Source organism: Haemaphysalis longicornis, unplaced genomic scaffold, assembly GCF_048455015.1.
Source record: "Haemaphysalis longicornis isolate Haplotype H1 unplaced genomic scaffold, Haemaphysalis longicornis Haplotype H1 scaffold_7, whole genome shotgun sequence".
Taxonomy (NCBI): Eukaryota; Metazoa; Arthropoda; class Arachnida; order Ixodida; family Ixodidae; genus Haemaphysalis; species Haemaphysalis longicornis.
In genome coordinates, this window is record NW_027526422.1 from 30,051,286 (window position 1) to 30,070,117 (window position 18,832).

At 48.1% G+C, this 18,832-nt stretch overlaps 1 protein-coding gene across 1 annotated transcript; it reads left to right on the plus strand.

Annotated features, from left to right (window-relative positions):
* On the plus strand, positions 1 to 18,501 carry LOC144146223 (high-affinity choline transporter 1-like). Its single transcript, XM_077678186.1, has 8 exons — positions 1 to 193; positions 475 to 582; positions 2,436 to 2,591; positions 3,096 to 3,244; positions 6,707 to 6,856; positions 13,130 to 13,259; positions 13,748 to 13,965; positions 18,484 to 18,501. Exons 1-8 carry the CDS (start codon positions 1 to 3, stop codon positions 18,499 to 18,501), a joined length of 1,122 nt encoding a protein of 373 aa, XP_077534312.1.
* The last annotated feature ends 331 nt before the right edge of the window (positions 18,502 to 18,832 follow it).

Here is an 18,832-nt window from a genome sequence, read left to right on the forward strand (position 1 = left end):
ATGGTGCTTCAGGTTCCGGCCATGATGGCGGTTATCGGCTACTTCGTCATCGTGGTCTATGCGGGCGTCCGGTTTGGTCGCAAGACGCACGTCTTCAAGGACGCTTTCCAGCTGTCGCACATACAGGAACAGCAGAAGCTCTTCGGGACCGACAGTCATCTGTCGCTTCTTCTCGCCATCTGCTCCATGACCGGTGAGCGGGCTTCCCCTCTGGACACGCCACTAAAACACGCAATTATTCACCAACTGTCCTTATGGGCCGAGGGCTTTGCTGCAACGGCGTAATGAGGGCGTGCACCGGAGTACAAGGAACGTTGAAAATTCCTTGTTACACAGCTTGTTTTATTGAAGTTTGCATTAAAACGAGGGAATCGAAACGAGTGGACCAAACTTGCATTTTGTCTTCAAGGCTCGTGCACGTTGTGGTTCCTCACCTGCGCGACTGAGCATGCTGTGCTTCGGCGTCTTCTGCAGCGGCCTGGGTCGGCGGCGGCTACCTGAACGGGACAGCCGAGGCGGTGTACATGAGGGGTCTCCTGTACTGCCACGCGCCCATCGGCTACGCCATCAGCCTCGTCATCGGTACGCATGTATCAGTTCGCTCGATCTCAGCTCACCTACGCGTAGGTTGGAAAGCGTAAACTCCACCTCACACTGAACTCCATGCCTCTCCACCTTTAGGCTTATATCAGGGCAAGAACGTTCAGTTGCGTCAATTTGAAACGTTAACTTCACGTCCGTTTCAATCATGACCTGGTTCCGGTTGCAAGGTCTCTGACCATCGACATGACAGAAACAGACGCCCCGCCTCGCTTGTTTTGCGTCACTTTCGGGTCGTCTGTTTTCAGTCAATCAGGGCTTGTTTGAAATTGACACTCCGAAGTGAACGTGAAACAGACAAAACTGTAAATTCCGCCACAGATCAGCCCCGTCGTCTTTGTACGTAACGTTTGCGATGACACCATTTTTGACGAGGCGAAGGTAAAGTGTCAGGGGCATTCATGCCTTCGCATTCACAAACCATAGGACGTGCTTAGGTGTCCTCAGATTTTAAAAATGATTTTCGCTCGCAAGGAATTGCGAGATTATTCGGCAGGACGTCGCTACTTCGGTCAACAAATAACCATGCGTCACAGGTCTGACCACCGCCGTGGTCAGTTGCTTCGCAGCCGCTGGGGACTGAGGGCCGAGGGTTGATTGGCGCAGTCATGGGAGGTCGTGGCCATTACTACACCAGGGTGGCCAATACTGCTGTGGTGAGGGAGTGCGTTACCGGCAATGGTCACCAGGATCAGGCCGCCCCCCAAGCCTCCCTGTGACAAGAACACGCGGATTTTTTTTCGGTTGGAATCGCGCGGCACCGGGATTCGAACCACGGTCCTTCTGCACGCGAAGCGGATGCTCGACCTCTACGCCACCGCTGCACCGCTGGACAGGAAGAGAGCGGAGTGGGTCAGGGAGCAAACTGGTGTTAAAGACATATTAGTAGAAATTAAGAAGAAATGGACATGGGCAGGGCATGTAATGCGAAGGCAAGATAACCGTTGGTCGTTAAGGGTAACAGAGTGGGTCCCTAGAGAAGGCACGCGTGGCAGGGGACGGCAGAAAGTTAAATGGGCAGATGAGATCAAGAAGTTTGCGGGGATATAATGGTCGCAGTTAGCACAGGGCCGGGATAATTGGAGATCCGTGGGAGAGGCCTTTGCCCTGCAGTGGGCGTAGACAGGATGATGATGATGATGATGACGACGTAGAATTTTTTTCCAGTTATTTCCCGTTTACTGTAGTTACCTTCCTTTTGCGTAAGTAAATGTCGTTATATTATTTCTGCTTAAAATGTTTTTTGCGCTCGTTTTTGTTATTGTGGTCATTTTGTTGATGAAGTAATTGAGCATTGGTAGTTTGTATAGTCATGTGTTTTTCACATTGGTATTTGTGTGCTATAAAGTATTCATTATTGCACCGAACGTTCTTTTTCTTTTTCCTTTTTTTTCCCTTTACTTTTCTTTTGTATTTCTTCCTTTCTATATTTTCTTCCTTTCTTTTTTTTCTTTTATTTTGTCTGCTGATCACCTGAACAATAAATTAAACGCTGGTTCGTAATAGTGTATAAGCTATAATTGTTTGGATGTATGTCTACCGATTTGGAACATTTGTTTGTAAATTGTACGCCTGCAATAATGGCTAAACCGCTAATATTAATCACTTTTCATACATTCAATAATAAGAGGTCCCCTCGGCAGTGCTTCACTTCGGGACCTCTTTCTGTACCACTCCAATGTATTTGTTCACTATCATGTAGCTAATAAACTTTGATTTGATTTGATTTGATTTGACGGCGATGATGATGATGATGATGATGATACGGTGCTCAGTGTCTTTCCGTTTGACTGCTGGTCTTGGCTTGGCCGAACAAGCAACTGTCTTCCTTCCAGGCGGCATATTCTTCGCCGAGAAGATGCGAACGGCGAACGCGGTGACCATGCTGGACCCGTTCCAAGCGCAATACGGTCGCTGGATGGGCCTGCTCCTCTGCCTGCCCGCTGTGTGCGGTGAACTCCTCTGGACTGCGGCCATGTTTTCCGCCTTGGGTAGGCATTCGCACAGTTCGGATTTTTATTCATCGCCACGAACACATCCAGAAACGACAAAGAGAAGGACAATACCCGATGGGTTGGCGCTTTTCTGATATTTTGTATTGCAGCTCCTAAGTTTGATGCCGAATGATACCAGCGCATTCGGTAATCGTTGCGTGGTGCCAAATTTTTAGGCTACCTTAAACGCATTTAAACCTCGAGCAAGATCCGGAGACCATTTAATATCGGCAATTCAACTCAGTTCAGTTCAAGGGTGGCATGGCCTCGGCCCTCGTCCGACATCACCTTTAGCGTTTTCACCGAGACAGTACTTGTGTAAGAATTGTCTCGAATAAATTCGAATTGTTTTCTAGAAGGCCCAGTAGATTCCTAGGCAAAAAGCTGTCCCGTGCAATAACACTATTTTTAGCCTTTTTTTAGTAACCTTTGCATCTGTAATGCAATTTTTTGTGATAGAAGCCTAGATATGTACATATGAAGTACGACTTCGTAACGCAGGGTACACGGCGGACGTGATCATGGGCATCGACGCGAGCCTCTTCATCATCGTCGCCTCAACAGCCATATTCATCTACACGGCCCTCGGCGGCTACTACTCAATTACCTACACCGATGCGCTGCAGATAGGCAGCACCGCTGCTTGCCTGGTATGGCGGCCATTCGCACCCACTTACCGCAAACTGCGAGAGTTTTACGATGGCTTTATTCTCACCCACGCTACACCTCGGTTTTGGGACGTGCCTTGGGGAATGACTACGGGCACTGTAGAGTTCTTTCCCGTGCGTGAAATTCAAAAACTCCCGCCTGTCTGAGGCTCCGGTCGCTGTCACGTGTCAACCATAGCCCCTTCATCTGCGCCATTATGAGCATCTTCATGTTTTAATCTATGGGCCCTCTACAACCATATATACAACTTTTTAGGCAGCGACATTTCTCACCTCCTACATATTTTAAGCACAAACCTGTCATTGAAGGACCACCTATACTCGGTTACAACTTAAAGGGGCACTGACACAAAAATTTAGCATCTTGTTTTTTTCGTTGCGATAAGTAGCTAGTGACCTACTTATAACCTGCAGAAACCTCATTTGCTTCAGCGTGCGACGGTTGTTTAATTAGAGGCATTTTCAATGCGGCCAGTCGCAGTTTCGGTTTCAGCGAGTGCCGCGAAACGATGGATTTTGTGGATTTTGTGTGAACAAAGCTGACCACGTGACCGTCGGAGGGATATCACAGAGCAGAGCCGCCGTAGCACTGTCGAATCCGCATCGACGGCAGTTTCTGCGAATGCCCCCACGTACTGATCTCGTGAGGCGCTTAATTAAAAAGTGACCGTGGATGTGACGCAGGTGCTGCGAGTGCAAATGCTACCGCGGCTAAAGAACGACGCGCGACGCTCGAGACGGTGGGTGGCAAGACGCGCGCTGGGAGCAGCCGGCCGGTCTGCCTACAGGTCCGCCTACAGATGTGTTCGGCTCAGCACTGCGGCGGATATTCCACTGCCGCTCTCGTAAGCGGTGCAGATGACAATTTTTAATGCAACCCGCCATCGCATCATTAACTCCTTTCTCCCGTAAGCCATTATGGTCGGGACTTGGGGACAATTTCGTGCAGCGGTAACAAGCTATCACTCGAGCTACCTGCGCCGGCCTGGGCCACTTCGCGGCCGTGGCCGCCGCCTGCACAGCGACCGTGCGGCTAGCTCAGTGAGCTTTTCGTGCCTCCGGCGCGTTTTCGCATCCAATGGTAATAAACAGTAATAGAAACAGAGTGCATGGAATCGCTGTAGAACTTTGGTCGCGGCCAGCTGCCCGATTAGCTGACGAAATCACGGCGCCTCCGCCGCCAACGATCGGGTCGTTCGTTCTCGAGAGCAGAAGCTCCGCCCTCCGGCCCTCCGATTGGAGCGGCGAGCCGCGCGAGCCGGCGCAAAACGCCGGTAGTGCGGAAGCGGCAAACACAAACTCGTGACGTGTTTGGATGTTGTTTATTTACAATTGCGCGTGGTCCTCTGCTGGCTGCTCGGTTGCGTTTCGCACACTTCAAAACTGATTTTAAATATGTTCTAGGCTGTATTCGCCGCTGATATTTTGCAGATGATGTATGTGTGTTCCCACCAATCTATCTCCGAAGTTATCTCGCCTTCAAAATTTTGTGTCAGTGCCGGCACTGACACAAAATTTTGAAGGCGAGATAACTTCGGAGATAGATTGGTGGGAACACACATACATCATCTGCAAAATATCAGCGGCGAATACAGCCTAGAACATATTTAAAATCAGTTTTGAAGTGTGCGAAACGCAACCGAGCAGCCAGCAGAGGACCACGCGCAATTGTAAATAAACAACATCCAAACACGTCACGAGTTTGTGTTTGCCGCTTCCGCACTACCGGCGTTTTGCGCCGGCTCGCGCGGCTCGCCGCTCCAATCGGAGGGCCGGAGGGCGGAGCTTCTGCTCTCGAGAACGAACGACCGCATTGACACAAAATTTTGAAGGCGAGATAACTTCGGAGATAGATTGGTGGGAACACACATACATCATCTGCAAAATATCAGCGGCGAATACAGCCTAGAACATATTTAAAATCAGTTTTGAAGTGTGCGAAACGCAACCGAGCAGCCAGCAGAGGACCACGCGCAATTGTAAATAAACAACATCCAAACACGTCACGAGTTTGTGTTTGCCGCTTCCGCACTACCGGCGTTTTGCGCCGGCTCGCGCGGCTCGCCGCTCCAATCGGAGGGCCGGAGGGCGGAGCTTCTGCTCTCGAGAACGAACGACCCGATCGTTGGCGGCGGAGGCGCCGTGATTTCGTCAGCTAATCGGGCAGCTGGCCGCGACCAAAGTTCTACAGCGATTCCATGCACTCTGTTTCTATTACTGTTTATTACCATTGGATGCGAAAACGCGCCGGAGGCACGAAAAGCTCACTGAGCTAGCCGCACGGTCGCTGTGCAGGCGGCGGCCACGGCCGCGAAGTGGCCCAGGCCGGCGCAGGTAGCTCGAGTGATAGCTTGTTACCGCTGCACGAAATTGTCCCCAAGTCCCGACCATAATGGCTTACGGGAGAAAGGAGTTAATGATGCGATGGCGGGTTGCATTAAAAATTGTCATCTGCACCGCTTACGAGAGCGGCAGTGGAATATCCGCCGCAGTGCTGAGCCGAACACATCTGTAGGCGGACCTGTAGGCAGACCGGCCGGCTGCTCCCAGCGCGCGTCTTGCCACCCACCGTCTCGAGCGTCGCGCGTCGTTCTTTAGCCGCGGTAGCATTTGCACTCGCAGCACCTGCGTCACATCCACGGTCACTTTTTAATTAAGCGCCTCACGAGATCAGTACGTGGGGGCATTCGCAGAAACTGCCGTCGATGCGGATTCGACAGTGCTACGGCGGCTCTGCTCTGTGATATCCCTCCGACGGTCACGTGGTCAGCTTTGTTCACACAAAATCCACAAAATCCATCGTTTCGCGGCACTCGCTGAAACCGAAACTGCGACTGGCCGCATTGAAAATGCCTCTAATTAAACAACCGTCGCACGCTGAAGCAAATGAGGTTTCTACAGGTTATAAGTAGGTCACTAGCTACTTATCGCAACGAAAAAAACAAGATGCTAAATTTTTGTGTCAGTGCCCCTTTAAGAACGGCAACGAAGATGCCGCTGTGCCTCATCACAGCAGCCGGATGTTACTCCGCGTGGCGCAAGTAGTGCATTACTGGGAATATTAAGAACATGACACGAGACGTTGCCCTTATTTTAAGGACTTAATGTGCTTATAAACAACTGCAGCGACGACAAATACTACATGAGAAAAGGCAGGCGATATCACGCATTCATAGCAATCTACTTTCAAAACTTGCGCGCTTATTGACATCTGGGTCCGTCGCATAGGCGGAGTGATACCGTACACGAGCTGTTGCCGTTCTTAACTTGTTCCCGAGTCTTGGAGCTATTTGATCGTAGACACCCTTGCGCCAATAAACACAAACGTAATACTACTCCTGCGTGGACATAACTTTTCTGTCTTGCTGACGTTACTGGAGACTTCTTCTGTCCCCGTCCTGGTTGCTCTCTTCGAGCTGGCGCATTTCGTCGGTATCGTCGCAGTGGTCGTGCGTCCCGTTCGTCGTCACGAACCCGGGCATCGGGACAGTGGGACCACCTCAGAATGACTGGAGCGGCAGCACGGCACTGGGCAACATCGGCCAAACCTTTGACGTTTTCCTCATGACTTCTCTCGGAGGCATCCCGTGGCAGGTACGAGTCCGACGGCTCTGAGCACAGCCCATTAAGCAATCAGTCGAACAGAAAAAAAAAAAAAAAACGGTTACGGTTCGGGTTCGGGCAAATTCATTTCGTTCCGGTTCAGTTCCGGTTTGACTATAAATCACGCACCGAACTGGTTCGCGAACCGGTTCGGAAGCTTTAAACCGCTTCTCGAACGAGTTCGATTTCTTGAATTATCAGCGAAGCCAGAAAAAAATATGCAGTATTTTAGGGACACCGTAAAAGCAAAATAAAAAAAAATTCAAAATACCGCTTTTACCAATAACAATGGTGCAATTTTAAAAACAGCTTGAAAGAATTGCGGCAAATATTAGGGAAAAGAGACGAAAAAGTTACAATTCACCAGCCACTTCACCGCGAAGACCTTCTGTCGTCGGAGAACTAGTTGGGGTGTCTTCACCAGAGGTGGGGCAGGTGTGTCCGGTCGAAGTGCGGAGCACTTGAGGGGCTCGCCTTGTCGTCGTAGCTCGCTGTAAAGCTCGATGTCAAGCGACTGCCGGAATCAGGCGGCGCAGCAAGATAACGGACAGGGGGACAGAGTCCGGCGTTCCGTCGTAGGGTGCTCCGCCGAGGCTTCGAAAACCAACCGGTTTATATAGTCATAAGCGTTCGAAACTCGTTAAACGCTGGCTCTCGTCATAAATCTCCCCGTTGTTAAGCGCAAAAAAAAAAAAAAAAAAAACTGCAGGTACATTTGACGCAAAATATACGTAATTAATCGGCAGCACCCGCGTTCATTTAGTTCGGAACGCTCGTTGGGTTGGGTTTTGCGATAGTAAGCGAAAAAAAGTGGTGGTGCAACGCCGGCACGCGCGGGAGGAAAAGCAAGCACAAAAAGAACAGAACGCCCGCTGGCGCAGTTTCAGGCAGGGGGTGCGCGAGCACTGCGGAGGCGGGAAATTTGAATTGCATTGGGTGTTATAGCAGTGAGCGGATAACAGCACTACAGCCGATTATGGCGAATCACTGCTCTGCACTTCCGTCAGCTTTCAGGTTGAGTGCAACGGCTTTAGTTTTTTTTTTTTTTAATTTGGACGACAAATTTGTGTATAGCTCCTTGTTGCACAGGGAATAAGATATCTCAAGTTAATTGGCAGGGAACAAATCTTTCCCTTTCTAAGAATAGGCCCCACAGCCGGCTTCAGTCACAGGCGCGTTTGACGAACCGCGCGAAATTCGAAAGTTTTACGTCTTTGAAACATACGCTATTGCAGCTATCCCCACAGAAATTTTTCGATCTTAACTTTGCTTACATTTAAATGAGTTGACGCATTTATTTTTTATTTCCAGTAGTTCTTTCCAATAACAATTATAAACGTGACACTTTTCTAGAATAATTCCCAAATGGAGGGTACAGTCTTTGTCAAAATTTTGTGGGCCACGGCGACCGTGGCCGGAGCAGGCGCGCGGCTGAGCAGGGGCGCTGCGCTTACGGCTGTCGACTGGTTGCGCGGCTAAAGAGAGCGAGGGGAACTTTTGCTCTTGCTTTTGTAGTGTGTCCGGCGCGACAAGTGCTGCGCGAAGTGCCTGCGCTGAAGCGAAGTGCGCCTGCTCTGAGAAACCGGCCACGCTGCACTTAGCGCGATAGTTCCACTCACTCTATTTAGCCGCGTAACCAGCCGACGACGGCAAGCGGAGCGCCCCTGCTCGACCGCGCGCCTGCTCCGGCCACGGTCGCCGTGGCCCACAAAATTTTGACAAAGACTGTACGTTTTTCAGCATCTAAAAAAGCTATGGAGTTCAATATTTTGCCATCATATTTGTCATAATTTTTCGTTTTTCTTGCCAACTTTAGTTCATGCAACAAAAAAAAAGGTTCAATTAAAAAATGCACTGCACGGCAAGTAAATTAGACATTTTGCTCTAATTTGAAAACCAATATAAAAAAAACGTTAGCTTGTATATTTTTTCAAACTTTCACAAAGCGAAGCCAAGGTTGTCTTTTATTACATTCATCTTATCCATGTTGCATTAGTTATGTAGTTTTGCAGCTGCAAGACACAAAATATGACATAGGTAGTTGTATTGCGGTGCAGAGCTGGGTTATCGGTTTGTCTGGCAGAGAAAAGGTCGAGTACTGGCACGAAAGTTCGATGGTGGTAACGTGATTCGCCTCCATGACGAAACCTACCTCGAAAAAATGACCTAAGAAGCTTTCCGTAGTTTTTCACGCAGCCTAAAACCTGTTGTGTCTGAGTCTAAACAGTACCAGCATTATGACGCTGACTCTTTTTCTTCCGTAACGTCGAATAGTTCTAATTCTTTCCCTTCTATCACTTGAACGCGCGCAGCCTAAGAAGCGAAGAATACGAATTAAATATTTTCCTGTCCTCTATAAATTATGACTTCGAGGTTCTAACTTTCAGTAAAACATGGTTTTCGAACAGTGGTGAACTTGTTCAGCTTGAAGGGTACAAGTGGGAATCATTATTCAGGAAAGACAAAAGGAGCCGAGGCGTCGCTATAAGAACACATTTTTTACGAAGGAATACACTACTGTGAACACTAAGTTTAAATCACTGTTTGTGAAAACCAGTCAATTTATCGTTGCCCTTATCTAGAGAATTCCCTAACGACTCCTTGACGATTATCACTTCTTCGAACTTATGTTGGAAGACTTTTCAGCGTCAAAAATTACTGTCGTGATATTAGGTGACTTAAATATTAATCTTTGGCTTTTGTCCAATTCTACTCGTTCATCCACTGAAATGACGCTTTCTTGTGGTTTTTCAAACGTTAAGGCACCTACCCGTATTTTCTGAACATAGTGAAACATTAATTGATCTATGTATAATCAATCTAGGTGAAAGTCAAACAAAGTCAGGAACAATCTAAAGCTTGACTTCGGGTTAGTTGGGTACAGATGACACCTTAGGAAACAGCGCGAAAAACTTGGACACAGAGAGGGCAAACAGACAAGAGCGTTCGTGTCTGTTTTCCCTGTCTCTGCCCAAGTTTTTCGCGCTGTTTCCTAAGGTGTCAGGAACAATAACAAGCGATTTGAGTGATCACCTATCCATATTTTGTTTCATTCCAAAAATCTCGCCCTTAGTTTCCAAATCGATTAACGCATGTTGACCGGCTCTTGTAATGGGAGACTCCAACATTCATTATTTCCGTCACTTGGTAGCAAATGTCAATTGGTCGGAGCTATCAGCCGCAAACAATCTGAATCCCTTGTACAATATGTTTCTGGCTAAACAAATAGAACTTTACGAACGTGCATTTCCAAGAAAAACAATAAAAAAAATAAAAGAGCGAAAAAGCCGGGCCCTGCATAACTGGAGAGCTGTTATAAAGAATCAAAGAACATAATCTACTGTCTCATAAGTTCATTATGTCTAGGGCTGTAGAAATTATAAAAAGTACAAAATAATCTAAATAAACTAGGAGCTGGTATAAAGAAGTCGCGCATTAAAACCAACAAATTTTCTGACGTTCTGTATGATCCGCAAAAAAAAAAAAAAAAAAACATGGCGTACGCTTAAGAATTTATTAGGTATGTCGCGAACCGTTTTACCGCATGCAATGACAGTTTCAGGTCGAAGCGTTCGCGGCAAGGCTCTGGCTGATTAATTTACTAGGCACCTTCTGCTTTCCGGAGCCCCACCAATACAGAGCATTGGAGGTTTTGAAAATTATGCTTCTTGCAACCTTTCTAATTTTCTATTCTTTTATCCTGCTTCACCGGAAGAAATAGTGACGTGAATTAAAAATTTTAAACAAATTCCTGTGGGTTTGACAGAATTAGCGCAAAGCCGATTAAAGTTTTCTCTGACCTTATTGCCGACTTGCTGTGTCAGATAACCAATGTATTTCTCTTCACTGGTATTTTTCATGATAAGATGAAGATTGCAAAAGCGTGTTTTGTATCGAGGAGGCAGCGTTGACAACTTCAGTAATTGCCGTCCGATATCCATTTTCTAAAACAGTGGAAAATGTAATAAAAATAGTGAAAAGCCTAATTAACGTGTGATTAACCAGTCATTGAAACAAACATGAATTGTTATCTCCACATCAATATGGATTTCAAAACAGCAAATCAACAGAAATTGCATTACTTAATTTTAGAGATAAAATAGCTACAAGCCTAGAAAAGCGTCTCTACAAAGCATTTGATTCCCTTAAGCTCGACATACAAATTACCTCACTATTGCATACGAGGTATCTCCCTCGAGCTACTGCAAAACTACTTATCAAACCATATTCAGCGAAAAATCAATGAAAAATTTGATTTAAATAGTATGTTCCTCGGTGTACCACAAAGATCTATTTTAGGTCCAATTTTATTTCTTCTTTATGTTAATGACATAACGGCTATTGTTGGTACCCAAGACATTGTTCTGTATGCCGATGACACAACGCTGTTCTTCTCAGCGGATGATATACCGTCTCTTATAAGTACACTGCTAACGTGTAGCCTCACAACTTGTCAAATTGGCTCCATGCGAACCAACTTAAACTGAATACCAATAAAACGCAATGTATACTGTTTTTTTTTTCATTAACAAACCAGTTGACATTAACGATAACGTGACCTCTCCAACAGAGGTCCTCGAATGCGTTCCTGAACATAAATCCCTGGGTGTGCAATTTAATGCAAACCTTAAATTGACATCTTATGTAAATAAAGTACGGCATAAGATGGCATATTCTATAGACCTTTTGAACAAGCTTCCTGCGCCGCTACCTGCGCATCTAAGACGCCAACTTTATTTCAGTACGGTTCAATCGCGGATTGACTGCTGTCTATTAGTATGGGGCAACTCGTCGAAATACAACATTGACAGTCTTCGCATCATGCAGAAAAAAAGGATCCGTTTCACCTCAAACCTGGCTAGGCATGAACATACGTCTCCTTACTTCAGACAGCTTCGGATCCTTCCAATTCATAACCTGTATAAACTGCGGTTCTCAGAAATTGTGTTCTCACAAAAAAAAAAAAAAAAAAAAAAAGAGGCCGTGATTTTTCTCAATGTATGTCGATCTTGAATGTCACTATAATTTAAGACACTATACAGTTACACCCGAATGTAACGGACTCGGATAGAGTGAAACAAGTTTTATAGCGAACACTCAAAGTTCTGCCATTATGCATGTAAAATGTATTTTTTACAATGAACTAAACGTTGGATATATCTAACTCAGCTCAGGCGATCGGCCACCAAACGCCAGCCAACGCGCTTCTGCGCCGGCTGCACCTTATATTAACAAGAGGTCCCCTCGGCAGTTTAATTTGGGACCTCCGTCTGTACTTACAACTGCGTGGAATATGTATCTGTGAAAATGTATAATAAAATCCTGAAACGCTAATGACGTTAAGTGTTGCGTCTGGGTTAGGCGTCCGCCACCTAATCGGCGTCGTTGTGGTAACTGTTCTTCAAAGGGGTGTTGAACGTGTATACGGAACCAGTGGCGCCGGAGCCACACACGTGCGCACAAAAGAAAACAGAGGTGGAACATAAGAGTGAAACGAAAGTAAATCATAAGAATAGAATTGGAAACACATTTTGTTCTGCATAGCCTTGTAATCGTCATCATTTTTTTTTTTTTTTTGCACGGACATCGCGGAATGGCTGGTCTCTCCGGTGAGAGGGAATGTCGAAGCGACGAAAGCTTGGTGAATCTCGTGTGACAAAAAATGGAGGGTGGGTATTCAATATTTTTTGCAAGGGGTAGTCGGTGGCTTCCCTTCCCCCCTTCTGCGCACGCCCCCCCCCCCCTTCCCCCCCCCCATTCAAGTTTAACTGTAAACGTGAAGAATTGTCCACGAGTGAATGAACTGCATGTCGACGGGGAAGAACGTCTGTATTAAAGCGGATTTTTTACTCTTCGGTGGGGCTAGACTTGTTAGGCTGTTATGGCACGTGGCTACCTTTTCCGACCACGCCCCGTATCGGTCCCTTAGATACCCGACTGAAACACTGCCTGGAAATAAGGAAGGAGGGCTGAGTGCTTTCTTCTGTCTGAGCTTCCCTCGCTTCTCTTGCTGACGGGATACCTCAGGCACGCATTCGACGTGAGGTCCATGTTCGTCGGCGGGCGCTGTGAGCAGGAGGGACGTGCGCCTTTATAGGACATCCTACGTGAGTTTCGACAGCCTTCAGCAGAAAGCCCTACCAAGCACTGACGCTAAGTCACTAGGTGATTGCAGAAATGGTCCGCTCTAAAGCGTACCGAGCATGCCCAACACCCATGTAGCCTTGTTGAAAACTCAGCCGGGTTCTCTTTGGTTTGCCCCAGGTCTACTTTCAACGAGTCCTAGGCTGCAAGAATGACTTCAATGCGAAGATGATTTCGTTCGTGGCTGCCATCGGGAGCTTCGCCATGGCTGTACCAGCGGCGGTTATCGGAGCCACGGCCAAAACGACGAGTATGGTCCGCTCGTAGAGTGAAGTCGATTGTGCTTGAGTAATCGCATCAGCAAACGTCCTACCACGCATTTCTCAACCTTGCTGTTACCGGGCGCGCGGATAACACCGAAGCAGTAGAAGCATTTTATACTGAACAGTTAGAAACGGCGATGGCCAGGCACGCCGCAATCATGAATTTTCTGAAATTTATTATTATAGATGCACGTTCGTAAATCTATCACGATTAGAGCACGAGTATCTATCAAAAACGAGTACCCTTCCAGCCTGACCTCGAAACTCCATGAGAACTCTCCACCACGCTCCAACGCTGCTCTGGCTGTTAATCGCGATAGCAGTAACCCTTGAGGAGGAAGGTTCCTCTGGTTTCCACAAAGGCGTATTTTTTTAGAAGCTTCCCAGCGACACAGAAATAAAGGAGCGAACAAAGAAGCGCGGAAACAGATATCTGAGGCCAGAAATCAAAGTCAACATCGTCACCACCGTGCAGACCTAACAGCCCTGGGCTACGCCGGGCCATGGCCGCTGAGCGATGGTGACGGCGCCAGAGTGCTGCCCTTGGCCATTCAGTACTTGGCTCCGGGCTCGGTCTCCGTCCTGGGCCTGGTCGGCGTCACCGCGGCCGTCATGTCGTCCGCCGACTCTTCCATGCTCAGCGCCTCCGCCATGATCACCAGGAACATCTACCACGCCATCTGCCGCCCCCAAGTGCGTTATCTCATATTGTTGAATGTGATATCTTCCGAACTGGCGACAGCAGTGCAGTGCGAAGCTGTAAGGTTTGCCCGCCACGCTACTCGTTTGTCCATTTTCGACCCGTTAGCTCGATTTAACACCTGCATGCTTGCTCGTTTATTTGCTAAGATTCTCCCACTGGCTAGCGTGCTTGCTGGCTTGCTCAGTTTAGCCCCTCCCCCAAAGAAAAAGCTGATGCAACTCAACGCTCTTGACATCAATCCCAAATATGACGCATTTAACACAGAATGTGTTTATACGCGTCTTTCCATGAGAAAAAAAACTGGTCGCGTATCTGCTTGATTCGTTGCCGATGGCGGCGAAAGTTGCTAGCGTTTCTGCCACCCCTGCCACGGAACGCCCCCGCCTATTTTCCCTTCACGCCCTGTGCACTTACCCTTTCCCCTCATTCCTCCCTTTTATCTCCCCACACGTACACGCAGACACTCTTGAGACACTCCTAGAGCTATACAACAAAATATGGCTTTCGGGGCAGCTTCTAAGTTTCTTGGAGGGAAGCTATTGTAGTGGCTTTCCTGAAGGAGGGCAATGACCCATCCTCTCCTGCCAGCTATCGACCGATCGCCCTCACAAGCTGCCTGTGCCAGCTTCTCGAAAAAATGATAAACAGGAGACTCGTGTACTTCCTGGAGTACAAAGGTCTTCTTGAGAGCTGCTAGGCAGGCTTCAGGGCGAGGCGATCCACCAATGATCAATTGGTTGCATTAGAATCCTACATTAAAGATGCCTACGTACAGGTGCTCGAAAAGTTCAACGGAGCACGAGAGCGGTGGCCGGAGCGGACAAAACTGCATGCCAGTGCGATCTATGAATGGATGCGCCGCAGATAGCGAGAGTGCGTGGGCACATCCGGATGGCCCATCTCGATACTCAGACGGTCGCCTTACCGCCGGCTCAAGCGAAGCTGCGCCGCTGCCATCCCTGCTCGCCAGGGGCGCCTCCAATGTTACGTGTCAAGCTAGGATACCGTTCGTTTCTAAAATAATTTGCTGAAGTTTGTTTAATAAAGCCGATTTGTTTTGAAGGTGCTAACTTCCGATAGGCTCAGCGCCTCAGTTCTCTTGAGCGCAAATTAAGACAACGGAAGCAGAGCAGCCAATACACGCATGAACGAGCGTGGTTACGGCAGCCGCTGCTGGGTGACCCTTGGGCGTTTAAAGCTCACGGAACAACATACTCGCCGCCGGGATAGTCTTTAACCACGGCCGGGACGTGGACAAACTGGTGGCGTTCCGAAGAAAACGGAACCCATACGCCGCTGAAGATAGCTTTCGTCCCGACGCGGGCCAACAGATTCGTTCAAAATTTTCGCAAAAGGCATCGGAATGGCCTTTGGCGAGCAGAGATGGCAGCGGCGCAGCGGCGCTGGAGCCGGCGATAAAGCGAGCATCCGATATATCTGCGGCGCATCTATTCATGGATCGCGTTGGCATGCAGTTTTGTCCGCTGCGGCTACCGCTCCCGTGCTCCGTTTGACTTTTTGAGCAACTGTAGATGGGCAATATTGCATGACGGTATTTTTTTATATTAAAAAAAATTCCCCCGCATTTCCCCGAGGGGGAGAATGTGAAAGTGCGAATGCACGGTTGTCGGCCCGCTTGCGGCGCTTGCGCTCGGCCCCCGCAGCCCACCACGTCGCCGCCTTCTCTTCCATCTCTTCCATCGGGTTTGTAGTATCACGTGTACACCACGCAGTTATCAAGCCGCTATAACGCCGCTGAGTCGCCAACGCACGCCGCTGACGACGTAGTTTGAGTGCGTTAAAGATATAAGGCGCGTTCTGACACCGATATCAGCGTCGCGTCCGTAGCTTATTCGGTAGAGCGTCGGGCTGCGGCCCGCAAAGTCCTCGGATCGAAACCTGGCGCCGGATGCTGTTTCTTTCTTAAATATAGAGGAGCACTGCGGACGCCGCCGCCGGCGGTGGATGGTTTGGGGTCGCTTATAAAGAGATTCGCTCTTAAAAGGCTTGTGATACCGCATGATGCAACGGCATCCTTAGAGACCTCAAACCCTTTGGTATATCAGGTAACATGGTGAACACTTTCCAGTTGCCTTTCTGAACGAAACTTTCGTGCCAGAGTCGGTTCGGCCCTATCAAACATTCACGTGCAGGAAAATGGCGTGCCTCAAGGTGGCGTTTTGAGCTGCACCTGTGTATGGTTAAGATGAACTCTCTCCGAAAGGCATTGCATCCAACCACCTCCTGCCTGATGTGTGTAGATGACGTTCAACTATCTTGTACACCATGTAACATGTCTATCTGAACGTCAGGTCCAGCTTGGGGTTAACAAACTTGCTCGCTGGGTAGACGAAAATGGGTTTGAACTTAATCCTGCTAAAAGTACCTGCGTTAGAGACGAGGGATGCAAGCGGTCCCCAACATTAAGCTCCATGGCGACTCAATTCCCGTAAAAAAGGAACACAAGTTTTTAGGTGTAGTCTTATGATGAAAAACTCTCATTTATTCCACATATCAAACAACTCAAGCATAAATGCCTCAAAACGATAAAAATTCTAAAGGTCCTCTCACGCCAACCCTATGGGGCGGATAAGAAACTTCTGCGTGTTTTTACCAGTTTAGTGGGATCTCGTTTGGACTATGGGAGTGTGGTCTATGGCTCAGCAACAAAAACAGCACTCAAAATGCTCAACCCAGTGCTGCACTTGGGGCTTCGCTTTTAGTGTGGCGCATTCCGTACTAGCCCTGTCCAGAGTCTTTACGCGGAGTGTGACAAATTGTGCGTATCACACAAGCGAACCTATGTTGACTTGTTATACGCCTTTAAAATTTCACCAATGAATAACCGTTTTTTCAAACCTTTTTTTAATGATACAAATCGCCCAACCATGTCTGCACCTTCCTCACTCAGAGTAAACGAGCAGGTGTCTGAACTGGCTGTCTCCTTTTTAGACGCCTATAAAACATCCTGCAGGACGCTTTTACCCCCATGACAAGTTCGCCCTGTGCTATGCGACTTTCATTGGTAAAAATTGAGAAAAGTCGAGTTCCAAGAAGCGCAATTCTGCAGCACTTCTTGTTTGTACAGGATAAATACGACTTGCAGAGTTTTACAGCGATGCGTCCAAAACATCCTCCGCCGTGTCCTGTGGTGCGCACGGTCCCAATTTTACTGCAAGTATAACTATAAATATAAACACCTGTATCTTTACGGCGGAGGCGTATGCCATTTTACTTGTTGCAGGTCATATCATTGTACATAATGTCCCTAAGTCTGTAATTTATACCGACTCGTTGAGTGTGGTGCAAGCGTTGTCACCCACAAAGTCATCCGAAAACTACGTCATCAATCTCTTCCTAAAAACCATTATCTCTGCATATGCCTCGAATCTTGAACTGACTGTGTTGGGTCCCTGGCCACTCTGGTATAGCCGGTAATGAGACCGCGGATCAGGCGGCCGCTGCTGCTGTACTTAGAAATGCACTACATAGCAACAGTACCCTACACTGACCTCAAGCCACACATCAAAAAACACCTTCGCAATACATGGCAAGCAGAGTGGAATACAGAGACAGACAAGAAGTTACACTTAATAAAACCACACTTGGGACCATACCCTACACTGACCTCAAGCCACACATCAAAAATCACCTTCGCAATACATGGCAAGCAGACTGAAATACAGAGACAAACAACAAGTTACATTTAATAAAACCACACTTAGGACCATACACTACGGACTCGCGCAACAGACACACGGACGTCGCCTTGGCCAGGTTACGGATAGGGCACACGCATGCGACGCACTCACACCTCCTCACTGGGCCTCCAAGACCCGTGTGTAACGGGTGCGGGGAGGGCCTATCGGTAGTCCACATCCTAATCACATGCAAGGTACTTGACACAACACGGCACAAACACTCCAGAGAACTCTACAGACACACATTCCACTACACCCATCGTTGTTTTTGGGTGTCGATGCCATGGTTTCCATGAAACGCGCTTCTAAGTATTTTTCAGATTTTAAGTTTTTAAACCTCACTTCCTATTTTGCATAATCAAAACTGGCCCTATACACCAGCCATCATCATCACCTTTAATTGATTATAGTATTTGTCTGACTTATACGTTTTAATATCTACCTTCTTGTGGTCATCAATTTTGTTTGGTCATCATCATCAACCCTCTGCCCCCCTCCCCTCCTTGGTTTACCACTCCTCACTTAACTTCCCCACACCTCCAATCCTCCTGCGATGACACTTTCCTGCCCTTTACCATTCCTTCTTCCGTGTTCTCCCCGGTTCCCGCCGATCCCCTCTTCCCACTCCCTCCTCGGCTTCTCCTCCTCGTCTAGCCCCACCCCTCTGCTCTTTCGCCCAATTCCTTTCCCCACCACCCATTCTCTTTTCCTGCCTTCATACACTGCTCGCCCTCTTATTCTACGTTTGCCCATTAGCACTCGTCCACGTCAACCCCCCTCCCTCTACACATTTTCACCCTTTTCCAGCCTCTAACGAACGACTGATGGAGATGGACATGCACAACACCCTAGACGAACTCGTCGAAGCCCAGCGCACAGCACAGTACAACAGACTATCCGGAAGCGCCACCGGAAGAGCCATCTTAGATCTCCGCATCTCCTACGCAGACCAACACGGAACAAAAATTTGGCTAGGGGACGAGTTACGCGCGCACGTTTCCTAAAACTATGCATCCGGAGCATCATCAAGAGAGACGGCTGGCCCAAGCCACGGCACTTCACAAGCAGTACCACACCAACTTAGAGGTCTGCTATGTTGACGCGGCGGACTACCCCCAGGCGAAGAGCGGCAGTGGCTGTTGTAGTAAACCAGCAG